At 56.3% G+C, this 12148-nt stretch overlaps 1 protein-coding gene across 17 annotated transcripts in view; it reads right to left on the bottom strand.

Annotated features, from left to right (window-relative positions):
* SPTAN1 (spectrin alpha, non-erythrocytic 1) overlaps positions 1-12148 on the bottom strand; it is a 61508-nt gene that overhangs the window by 4865 nt on the left and 44495 nt on the right. For all 17 annotated transcript variants that reach the window (XM_047701282.1, XM_047701278.1, XM_047701283.1 and 14 more), the window contains 13 exons: positions 11651-11782; positions 11098-11235; positions 9790-9894; positions 7668-7876; positions 6767-6887; positions 6470-6591; positions 5781-5913; positions 4131-4229; positions 2511-2670; positions 1831-1907; positions 1054-1263; positions 478-774; positions 37-149 (listed from right to left, as the gene is read on the bottom strand). In XM_047701282.1, the coding sequence (XP_047557238.1) occupies positions 37-149; positions 478-774; positions 1054-1263; positions 1831-1907; positions 2511-2670; positions 4131-4229; positions 5781-5913; positions 6470-6591; positions 6767-6887; positions 7668-7876; positions 9790-9894; positions 11098-11235; positions 11651-11782 (1916 nt within the window). The remainder of the gene's footprint in view (positions 1-36; positions 150-477; positions 775-1053; positions 1264-1830; positions 1908-2510; positions 2671-4130; positions 4230-5780; positions 5914-6469; positions 6592-6766; positions 6888-7667; positions 7877-9789; positions 9895-11097; positions 11236-11650; positions 11783-12148) is intronic.

The following is a 12148-nucleotide window of genomic DNA, read 5'->3' as shown; positions in this document are numbered from 1 at the left end:
CGCTGGGGGCCTGTGCACCGGGGGTGGGGGGGGCACCTGGTCTCCTGGATCCACTGGTGGAACGCGTTGGCGTGCTGGGCGAACTCCTGGCGCAGCTTGTCATTCTCCTCCTGCCGGCGCTGCTCCTTCTGCAGTTCCAGCTCCCGTTCCTAGGGCCCAGAGGGAGGAGAGGCCGTGTCACCAGAGCCTGTCCTTCCTGCTGGTCTGCCCTCGGGGTGGACGAGTGGCCTAATGATTTCAGTTTCTGGACGCTGAACGTGACCAGAAATCACGGTTTTGTGGGGCAGGGAGAACCAGATGTTGACATCAACCCAAAGGAGGAGCCTGGGAGACACTTGGGGAACGCTGAGCCCTCCATTCCCCGCCGCTCACAACTGGCCCCCCAAGAACTCTGGCAAGAGGTAAGGGGAAGTGGCTGATTGACAGCCTGGCGGCGGGGGCTGCTGGCTGGTGGCCCCGGGCGGGGGCGGTGGGCACCTTGATGATCTTCTGCAGGTTCCTCCACGTCTCCTCTAGGGCCTCCATGGTGAACCAGGTGTAGGGGTTGGAGGCCACACGGAAGCTCTTGATCTGGCGGTCCAGCTCGGCCAGCTGGCTGAAGTCGGCCTGGGCAGAGCTGAGGGACGAGCGGAAGGCGTCGTGGGCCTCGCGCAAAGCTCTGATCTCCTCCAGGGAGTTGCAACGCACGGGATCGGTCAGATCCTCTTCGGCATTTTCAAACCAGCTGTTGAAGGCAGAGGCCTTTTTGGCGAACGTCAGGAAGAGGTCTTCCACCTGGAAGCGGAGCAGCTCGCGTCAGGACCCCCGGGGCCGCACGCGCCAGGAGGCAGGATAGGAAGGCAGTGGTTGTTCTGGGGGCGGCCAGGGCAAGCCGGGGTGCCCCACTTCCATGTCTCAAAAGGCCTCTGACTTTTCCCTCGCTACCCTTTCCCCTCAGTCTGTCTCGGGTACTTCGGAGGCAAAGGGCCCTCTGCTGGGTTCTGGCGGACTCCCCGCCGGGGGCAGATGTCCCCACTGCCCGGCTGGGAGAGCTCTGCAGGGGCCCACTCCTACCTTGCGGAAGTGACTCTGTGCCTCCAGCAACTTCTTCTTCCGGGTGGCCGAGTTGGCCAGAAGCTGGCTCCATCGCTTCATGAGGGCAGCGTGCCGGGCCTCGATGGCCTTTGACTGAATGTGTTTGGCAGCCAGCAGCTGGTCTTTGAGCGCGGTGATGTTGGCGATACCCTCCTGCTGGAAGGCCTGCAGGCCAGCGTCAAACGTTTCCTGGAACAAAGAGCGGTGGGCCCGATCTGCAGGGTCGCCTGGGATGCTAGAAGCCACCCTTCCGCAGTGGCTCAGCTCGATGGCACCAGTCTGCTCAGCCAGCCGCCCAGGCCACATGGTCAGCCCCGAGTCCCCACCTTGTCCTGAGATCCTCCTGCCCCCTGGGCAGACTGAGGTTCAGGGTCCCCTAAGTGTGCCATGCTCTCCCCACAGTCTCTCCCCAGAATGAACTGCTGCCTCCCCCCGACAGCTGTGGTCTGCCCTTCGTGAGCGAGCTGAGACGCCTCTCCTCGGGCAAGACCTTCCCCATCAACCCTGGCTCGCGGCAAAGCGAGTCAGACCGTTCTGGGGGTTAAGTCCCCAGCACATCCCACCGCTCTGCACCCCGGGAGTGCCGTGCGGCTCTAGCACCGAAGCCTTGTCCGAAAGCTCCCCGAGAACCAGAATGATCTTGCTCCCCGCCGGGTCCTTAGGGCCTTTCTCAATGGAAGACGCCGACCACCACTCATGCACCAGGAAGCGCTAACCGCAAACATCCCAGTCTTGTCGACAGGGACTACGACTGACCTGTTTGGTGAGGAGAGTCTGAACGGAAGACAGGTCTCGGCCATAATCATCTGTCTTCAGGCTGTTCTCCTTTTCACCTAGGAAACCAAGCATGGGAAACAGGCCAGCCTTCTTGGTACAGTGAATTACAAAGGGAGAAAAGCAAACCAAGGCACACCTATCACCCTGTTGATGGTTAAATTCCAGGATTCCTAACCCCACGCTGGCTGCCCCTTCCTCCTCGCAGCCCGGGCCCCACTGGCCAGCTGTAGGGAGAGATCCTTCCAGCTCATCCTGGATGTGTTTCCACTGCCACTTATGTGACAGCAATCCCTAGGGTCACAGGGGTCCTGAAATCCGAGCCTAGCTGCCCCGCGCTCAGGACCGGACTGTGCCCGGACAGCGAGGGGACAGAGGAGCTGGGGACCCATTGCTGCGCCATCTTGCTTAGCTGTGACGCTTACTGCTTCTCCCAGGGTTTAAAGATTCTTGTTTTGTTAACCCTGGTGCTGGCCCAGTGCCGGGCACCACGGGGTCCCCCACTCTCGGCCGTCGGACATGACTGAAATGCCCGCATTAGATCATTTCTTCTCTGGAGAAGACCAGCTGCTTAGATAATAAATGAGCTACAGCTCTGGAACAATCTTCCTGGCCGGGCGTGGAGAAGAGACTGGGAGTGGGCCGGGCGGGACAGTGCTCACCGATCCAGGACTCTACCACGTCTGCCTTCCAGTTGAACTGAAGGAAGGCCGAGTTCTCCTCAAGCTTGGCCTTCCTCTGGGCGGCAGCTTTCTCCAAGTCTGACACCTTCCCATTCAAGCCCTTCATCTTTGAAGAGATGTTCTCCTCGTGGTGATTGTTCTAGGCCATAAAGAGAAGGCACACTCTGGTCAGCCTCACGCCCTGCCTTGGCTGGGTGATCCACGGCCTCCCTGCCATGGCAGGTCCTCCAGGGCTGCAAGGCGGGCCCTGCACCTCCGGCCCAGCACCAGCCGCCAGGGGAGAACAGGTTAAAGCTTTTCTAAAGGCAACATGAGTAAAAGCCTTGAGAGGATGACTGCTGGCAATTTCACCGATAAGAACGAGTCCTGAAGAAACGAGGACTGAGCTGAAACATCACAGTGACGTACTCATTAGTGTGTCTGGTAACAAAAATTAGTAAAAGAGCAAATACTTAGACATAAAATGGGAGACATCCAAACAGCGGCTCCTAACACAAGCAACAAACACAATGGCTCAGAGGAAGCAGACACTGGAAATTCTTAGCCCCCAAACACTCAGATTTGGTTTTGGAATAACTGAGTCTGAGAACACACACAAGTCAGCATAAAATTTAGAGAGAAACTCGAGGAGGAAACAGACTGCTGTGGACAGCACCGGGCTCCTTTGCTGGCCGCAGACAGTCACAGGCTGGTCCCCGCACAGGCGGAAAGAGCAGAGACGGAGACGCAGGGCTGAGTGTGGGTGACGGTCGGACACAGACCTCCTCCCTCTGTACACGGTCTGGACCGGACATGAGCTTCATGGTAGCTCATTTGCCCATAAGGGTAAAGAAAAAAAAAGCTCAAATCCAAACATGGATTTGAACATGCTGTTACCTATGAACCGAATCTCCATGCTGACCGCAGCAAATGCCGGGACGAGAAATCTTCTCTACTAGTTACATTTGCAACAGGAGATTATAGTTGTGAAAAGTTCTTGTCTTCCGGTACCAAACACCTGTCACCGCACCTAAGTGATCGGTGGTGACTAACTGGGGACCTGGAATTCCAATGCGCCACGGACCGGACTTCAGCGCCGGGGAGAAAGCCCCAGGACCCCTCCCATCTGCTCTCTCGCTTGGGGGCTGTTTGAGTGACACCCAAGTCTTGTGACTTAAACACACTCATTTCTAAGCCAGCGTGGACAGCAGCCAGGCTTTGTAGAGCAACGAACGTCGAGGAACGGGCTCTGTCCTGGGTAGGCTCTCGTGATGCTTCCTGCATCTCCAACCAGTTCTGTCGAGAGCCTGTGCTACCAGAGAAGCGAACTAAGGGAAGAGCCCTGTGGGGGGCCCGGGCGGCTGAAGGGAGGCTTCTTTGCTTAGTTCGTCGCGCACAGAACGTACGTGCCCCACAGTAACGTCACTGACTGGCTTCGGAAAGGGGGAAAACGTCCACCCAATCGCAGACTTTCTTTTGTGATGAAATACGGCAGTGGGATTGCTCCCGGTCTCCATGCAAACCTTTCCGGGGTGGATATTCCGGGCAGATGGGCGTTGTGGGGCCCCGGCCCCGGCATGGGGGTGTCGGGTGTGGGAAGTGAGCGTCTCCCCAGCTCACCTTCTTGATGAGGTCCTGTCCGTTGCTGCAGACGTCATTCACACGGTCCTTGTGCACCGTGAAGTCTGTCTCAAAAGCTTCGTGTTTCTTCAACAAGCCCTGCAGTGGAAGCAGAAAGGCCGGTGGCTGAGAGCTGGGCACGGGCTGGTGGGCGGGCCCGGCTGCGGGTCAGAGGGAACCAGAGCTGGAAGGCGCCTGCCCTCTGGGGCAGCCCAGTCCAGCTGGGGACTGACGTCAGTGGGTAATCACAAGGGTGGCAAAACCCGGAGGCAGCAAGGGTAACTGGCGGTGAGCTCAGCTGGAGCAGGGACATCCAGGAAGGCCCTTCCGAAGGGGTTAAGCTCTTGCTGAGCAACCACTACAGTGTCCCTCTGTCCCCTCTGGAAGGCCACATAGGAAACAACCCCGTGGAGCTTAAGACAGAACCCAACAGACGTCTTCCCTGAATACAGCTTCTAAGGGACCTTCCAAGTGTCCCCGTCCTCGGTAGGCCTGAAAAACTGGAGACGATGGCTCTATGCGGGCTTCCTGGGGACAGGAAATCCCTCCCTCTAAGCCACCGGAAGCACCCGGACCAGCCAACCAGGACAGCCACTCTGAGAATGCGGCTCAGGGACCACCCAGACTCTAGGGAAGGCAACTTCTGCCTCCACGGCCGGTGGCCCACATCTGGGAACATCTGACCATAAAGTGGGGCTTTATGGGGTGGGGGTCCCCCCAGCAAGAGAGGAGGCCGTTCAACTAGCCCATTGCTCTGGGCTGCTTACGACCAGTCGGACCAACGGAACATAGCACGGCTAAGGTCATGTAACATCTGAAGCTAAAACTGGAAGCTTCGGTCTCTGCCATTCTGAGAGCTACCCATGGACACAGGGCAGGGCCGCTGGAGGAAGGGAGGTGTGGGGGGTCAGGGGACACAGAGTCGTGCCAGCCGTTGGTGACATAATGGCGGCTCTCTCGGCCTGCTGCCGCACCTTGGTGCTGGTGAGGGACCCCCCTCAGGGAACAAGCCACTGCAACCTGTCGGGCTGTCACACAGCGTACTGAAGGCAGAGGCGGAGATGCTTCCCCCAGAAAGAACGATGTCCTGACCCCTGGCACCTAGGGATGTGGAAGACGCAGACAAAACCAACTGAAGACTCTCAGAAGCCACTGGGGCAGGGCCCAGTCCGGGATGAACTGGGTTCTTCTGAGCGGGAATTCCGGACGCAGTGGCCCGGAGGGAGAGCCACGGGCAGATAGATGCGGAGGGGAGAGCCGTGAAGGGCAGAGGCTGTGGTTACGTGGCCACAAGACAAAGCGCGCCGGTGAGAAGCTGGAAGACCGGAACGGGCCTCCCCTAGAAGTTTTGGGGAGCAAGGCCCTGTCTACACCTTGGTCTCAGACCTCCAGCCTCCAGGACAACGCCTGCTGTACGGCCCCCCAGCCAAGGGCATGCCGGGGTGGCAGCTGCTGGACCCCCATGGACATCAGGAGCCTGTGGGCTCCGGGCCGTCGGCTGTGGTGCATTTGGACAGAGGAGCAGCATCTCTAGCGTGAGGTCTGGAGGGCCGTGACCAAGCGGGGAGGCTGAGGCTGCCGGCCGGGGGCTCTCCCGGCACCAACGCAGCCACTGGACAAAGCGAGGGGCGGCGCGCCAGCTTCTCTGACCTGGATAGCAGCAAGCGTGTCTCCGTAGTCCTCGCTGGCTACCAGGGTCATCTTCTCGTTGATCCACGCTTCTTCCTCTTCCACGTTGGCCACAAACTGCTGATACTCCAAGGACTCCTCCAGCCGCTGGCCCCTGATGACAGGACATACCACAGGACAGGAGCCACTGATGTCATCCGACTTTAACCCTCACAGCTAATGTGTGTTTAAAAACATTCCTGGGGCTCCTGGTGGCTCAGTTAAGTGTCTGCCTTCGGCTCAGGTCATGATCCCAGCGGCCTGGGATCGAGCCACACACTGGACTCCCTGCTTGGCGGGAAGCCTGCTCCTCCCTCTCCCGCGCCCTCTGCTCGTGTTCCCTTTCTTGCAATGTCTGTCAAATAAATTAAAAAAGGTCAAAAAAACCTCTACAAAAAAAGTTGTTTGTTTTTTTTTTCTTCAAACATGGGCTGTGACTGGTTCCATCAACCCTTCTGTGTCACACGAAGCAGACACAGGGCTGTTCGCATGTGAAGCTCCGGAACCGTATGCGGGTTCAGATCCACGCAAGGGAACCCGCTCAGCAGGGCCAGTCCAGGCAGCTCCGAAACAGGACACGCCCGGGACAAGGGTCCGGGAGGTGGCAGAGGCCCGGCAGCCCGAGCCTGGCCTCCCACGCGCAGCGCCCGCGCCCCTTCCCTGGCGCTCACCGCGCAGCCGCCAGCTGCTTCAGCTCGTTCCAGTGCTCCACGAACTGGCTCAGACGCTGCTGGATCTCCTCCTTGCCAATGGTGTTGTCATCAGACAGCTTCTTCCCAGTGTCCAGGACACCCTGACAGGCGAGAAATGACAATAACAGCTATCACCTGCCCCTAGGTGTGTCCACAAAAGGCCTCAGCATCGGACCCAGGAGTCCTCTCTTCCGGGTGCGGAACGCGGGCTCGCAGACACCGCAGACGGCAGAATGCGCGAGGGCAAGGGTCCCCTGCCCGTCGCCCGCCCCTCACCTGAATCGCGGGCTCGTGGGCCGCCAGTTCTGCCTCCAGCCGCTTGTGCTTCTTCCTCAGGTTCTGCACGCCCGTTAGGTCTCGGCCGTAGTCCTCAGAGCTCACCAGCAGCTTCTTCTCCCTGCACAACACGGGCAGGCACTCTGCACCCCGAGTTCTCAACTGGACAGGTTTGGTCAAGAGCTGGGACGTCTCCGGACCCCATGTCCTTCACCTACACCTGCCGATCTCGCCACAAAAACCCTTGCCAGTCTTCGGGAAAATAAAAGCCTCTATTTCCCAAACAAAGGGCACCGGCGCGGGCATGTAGGAGCCCCACCAGGGTCAGGGTGCACAGGAGAACAAGGAGGCGCCAGCGGGGTCGCCTCACCAGCCCCACTTTTCCAAACATGCAGATACCACACGTGGAAATATAGAAAAAAACCTGGACAACATTCTCTAAGGAAGAGAGGAAGAGGAGACAGGATTTTTGTCCTTAAAATATGGCGTGTTTACAAAATGCTAATCCCCTCTGACTGCAACGGGAAAGGAATTAAAAACAACTCTCCCTCCTTCGGGGACTGACCCCGCCCAGGATATTGGGCTGTCTTTTCTAGAACGAAAAAGACTGGCTCATCTCCCTGGGGACCCCCGGGCAGGGTCTACACAAAGTCTGGTTCCATCATCACATACTGTTCCCACCTGAGGCCATCGACGGCCCTGTCACTGCACAGCTGGGCAACAGAAGCCGCCAAGGTGTCCCCGTGGGCCAGGTGCTGCTACACTCTGGGAGAGAGCCAGACCTCACGGCCAGGCGGCCCAGAGCTCCAGACCCCCCTGGTACAGTGGCTCCCAGCACCTGCCAGCAGAGGCTCAACAGACATCCCAGAGGACCTGACTGCGAAGGCCCGAGGACACGTACTTGATCCAGGACTCCTCGTCATCCATGTCCCGGAAGAACTGGTGCAGGCGATGTGACTCATTCAGCTTGGCTCGCCGCGAGGCTGCCATGCTCTTGATCTTCTGGAAACGACCGTTAATGGTGTCCCGCTTGTCCTTCACTTGGGAGGTGTCAAAGGCACTGCTGGTCATCAGGCTGTCTGCTTGGCTGTTCAGGTCCTTCAGGCGATCCTGGGGCGAGGGACACAACGGGAGGGGTGAGGAACCCGGCTCTCCCATGACTGTCTGCTTGAAAAGCAGAAGTCTCGAACTCTTCACCGACAGCCTGGCTTTGTGGCATGCTGGATGTTCTCTCGACGTGGCCTATGTGGATCCCTGGGGTTCTAACACGTCAAAATTATTTTCTTAATGACACAAAGACCCCATCTGGCTTCCTCACTGAATGGACGCTCGCATGTGGTACGACAGCCGTGCGGTACGAGAGCCGTGCTGGGGGTGCCGATGCCTCCAGACTCCGAGCCGTGGGAGAAACCCCTCACTTGAGGGCATCCCTATGAAGGCAGAAGCTGTGGATTTTATCAAATCTCCATCTCAGGGTACGTGTCGGTGTCAGTGTCCTGCGTGACACCATGGGAAGCGCACACAAGCAACTCAGCAGCACACTCAAGTTCAAGGACGGTCCTGAGGAGAAGCCCGTGTCCTGAGCTGAGCTGGCCGCTTGTTCACGGGCTGTCCTCACAGACAGAATGATGACCAGACTACGGCCATCCAGACTTTAACGTCTGACAGAGCCTTCTTCAGAAAGATGGAAGTGAACTTGTCACTTTCAGGAAGGCAGAGTCTGCTGCTTCTGATAAAACCTGAACTTTCAGGTGAAAGTGGGAATTCTGGAAGAAGTGCACTGGCCTCCATGAGGGGGACCAGCCACTCAACCAGTGAAGGTTGTCCTATTGAGACTGGCTGTGAAGTCAGCGACTGTGGCGTGGGAGCTCATGGAACAAGAGGTGATTCTGCTTCAGTCAGAAGGTTTTCCAAATGATTCTGTGACATCATGCACTTAGACGTGCAATGAGAAAAACAGTCCATGTCCATGATAGACCAGTGGCTTTTTAATATTAAATGGTACGAAACACTGATGGATAGGGTTTCAGAGTCCACTTTGCAACTAACAGTTAAGCACCTACCATGTACTGACTTTGGTGTCAGAGGACCCACAATCATGTGACTGAAAACACCGCTCCCTTCTCGAACCCCCTGTGCGAGGCTGGGTTTCCATCGGCTCTGACCGACCCCACACACTGAATTTGGAAGCAGCTACGAGAATCTGGCTGTGTTCTACTAAACCGGACTGAAGAGATTTGAGAAACACCGCCAATGCCAGTCTTCTTACTGTATCTTGTTTTGGTTTTGGACATGGTTATCGTTCATAAAAAGTGCTACTCTTTTTCTCAGACTTACTCTTGATTTTTCATCTTGAGATAATTACGGACTCACAAGAAGCTGCAAAACCAGGATAGCTTCAAAAACAAAAGACCAGGACCGCGCCTGTGTGCCCTTCCCCCAAGCCCTCCCCACAGCAGTTGCTTCTGCGGTGCCCCAGCAAGACCAGGCCACGGACCCCGGTGCAATCCATGGTGCAAAACCACAGATTTCACCAACTGTACGTGCATCCACCCATGTCCGTGAGGGTGTCCGTGAGGGTGTGCGTCCATAGTGCCACATGACTCCCCCACGCCTAGAGTCCTGTAACCCAAACCAAGCTACGTTGTTCTGTGAGCACAAGGGAAACCCCTGTCCCTTCCTTGCTGTACCGCACCTGTGTCTAACTCCCGGGGACCACTGCTCCGCTTTCCAGCTCTCATTTTGTCATTCTCAGAATGACAAAAATCCCTTAAGACTGTCTTTTTAAAATTTAACTTTTAAAATTAATTTTTTAATATAAACGGCGACTACCGACAGACAAACCCACATAAACAAACTCTGGCTGGGGCCTTCGGTAACAGCACAGGGTATAAAACAGCCTCAAGGCCACACTGGGAACGTGGCTCGAGGTGCCGGCCGTTACGTTCCTCCCCCACACGCGCTGGGTCTCCCTGGGTCAGGCCCCGCTGCGCCCCAGACGGGCCCAGCCCCCCTCTGATCACCTCATGGGCAGATATATCCGCCTCCAGCAGCTGGTGTTTCTTCAGCAAGTTGTTCACGGAAGCCAGGTCTTTGCCGTAATCCTCAGATGCCAGCAGGGCCTCCACCTGGCAGGGAAACAGGAAAGGGGAGATGTGACCGTGTGGTGCCCCGTGTGTATGAGGCACAGCGGGTGTTCTGGAAAATCCAGGGTGCCCCGTTGTCTGGCTAGGTCTTTGGCCAGCTGTAAACTTGTCAACCCCAAGTTATGTTGTCACAGTGACTCAGCCTATATCAGCCCCTGCGGCCTGAGTCCTTCTCCCTTCCTGTCAATCAAATTCAGACTTGAGAGCCTAGAACTTGTGATATCACAGCTCAAGGCAGGGTCCCGGTGCCCTTGCGGAGGTTCAGGGGCAAACTGCGGGGTGATCGCACTTCAGGGGGCCCCCGCCAAGGAACAGAATCAGCAGCAGCAGCTGAGATTAACGCATAAGGCTGTCCGTGCAGACGTCCCACCGGAATGCTGCGAACACGTCAACGTCCACCAACATGGGAATGGTTCAGTTATGGCAGGACTAGGATGGACCCAACGCAGCTCCTCAAATGCTTAGGAAGAATTTTCTTTTTTTTTTTTTTTAAGATTGTATTTGTATATTTGACAGGCAGAGATCACAAGTAGGCAGAGAGGGAGGCAGACAGGCAGGCCGAGAGAGAGGGGGAAGCAGGCTCCCTGCTGAGCAGAGAGCCCAATGCGGGGCTCGATCCCAGGACCCTGAGATCATGACCTGAGCTGAAGGCAGAGGCTTAACCCACTGAGCCACCCAGGTGCCCCCTTAGGAAGAATTCTTAATGACTCAGGATAATACTCCCAAAACACACTCATGAAAAATTATATTCTGAGATCAACTCCGTATACAAACAGAACTACGCTACTGTTGATGGAAATATGCATAGACTGGAGAGAAATATTCACGGTAGGCTCCAAAAATTTCTTTTCCCAAATTTTTTCTACTAACTCTGCCTTCCTGACTTAGCTGCTACTTTGGTTTCCACCCAGGCAGAGTCTCTAGAGCTGCGGCCGCCCAGACTCTACCCCGGCTCCCCGTTCGCAGTCCCATGGAGACAAGCGAGCCACTGCCTAATTCCTATCTATCAGCGCTCTCTTCTCGAAACGTTCGTTCCCTCTGACCCCTTAGAGCACAAGACTCTGTGATGATAAGGAAGATTCTGTGGAAAGGGGTGCCCTTTTTCATGGTTTGGAGCTTACTGACTGTCCTGTTATCCCAAATGACCAGAAACCGCCTGCTGGTGGGAGGGGAACCTGCCATTACCTCAGAGAGCCAGAAGTCGAAGTCCTTGATGCCGGTGTTGAAGTTCTGCTGTTTGTTGGCTTCTTTCAGCTTCTGGCTCTTCTCTGCTGACTTCTGCACCAGGAACTGCCACTGGTCAGCTAAGGCAGCCAGTCGGGCCTGGGGAAGAGAAGGGGCCATCGGAGATGGGGAAGTCCAGAAAGAGCCCCTTCTCCTAAAGCTGAGCGATTCGTGGGGAGAACAGACAGCCTCACGGGAGCCTTTCTTACCAACACTCCCCATCGGTCATGTAGGCAAAAATCTTCAATCTGCTTTTGTAATTTTTTTTTTTTTTAGGATTTTATTTAATTATTTAACAGAAAGAGCGAGCGAGTGCACAAGCAGGAGGAAGGGCAGAGAGAGAGGGAGAAGCAGGCTCCTCACTCAGCAGGGAGCCCAATGTGGGGCTCGATCCCAGGACCCCGGGATCATGACCTGAGCCAAAGGCAGACGCTTAACGACTGAGCCACCCAGGCACCCCCATCTGCTTAGTTCTTAAAGCCACATTTCAAAGTTGTCACCACGCGGCCCATACCTTGACAGCATCCTCACTGCCCGCACAGGCCCCGCGCTCGATGAGGGAGTTGCCCGTGTCGATGACCCCGCGGATGCGGTCGGCGTTGGCATGTAGTTCTGCTTCGAAGGCCTGGTGCTTCTGGTGCTTGCTCTAAAATTCCAGAAAGATGACCTTTCAAAACCAGGTCCTGTGAGGTTACCTCCGTTTAGGGAAGAGGGAGTCTCAGAAACTTAAAACAACTGGGGGCAAGTGTCAACATTTCTTATAGAAGGCAGTCATGGCATTTGTCAAACAGTGTGGGGTTCAACCTTCTGGGAGCTGGGCAGAAGGACCCGGCTGGGAGAAAGGATATGGACCAGCTCAGGAGCAGGGGAATGGAGTCAATTCTTCAATCAGCTGGGAGGGAAGTCCGAGAATTGGGTACTTTCTACCATTCTGCAGAAAACACCAGCAGCCAAAGGCAGTGTTTAAACTACTCGGACATCAGTTTCCATCCACAACCTTCTCCGTGGACAG

The sequence above is a fragment of the Lutra lutra genome, chromosome 13 (assembly GCF_902655055.1).
Source record: "Lutra lutra chromosome 13, mLutLut1.2, whole genome shotgun sequence".
Lineage (NCBI taxonomy): Eukaryota > Metazoa > Chordata > Mammalia > Carnivora > Mustelidae > Lutra > Lutra lutra.
This window is presented reverse-complemented; position numbering and strand designations above follow the sequence as displayed.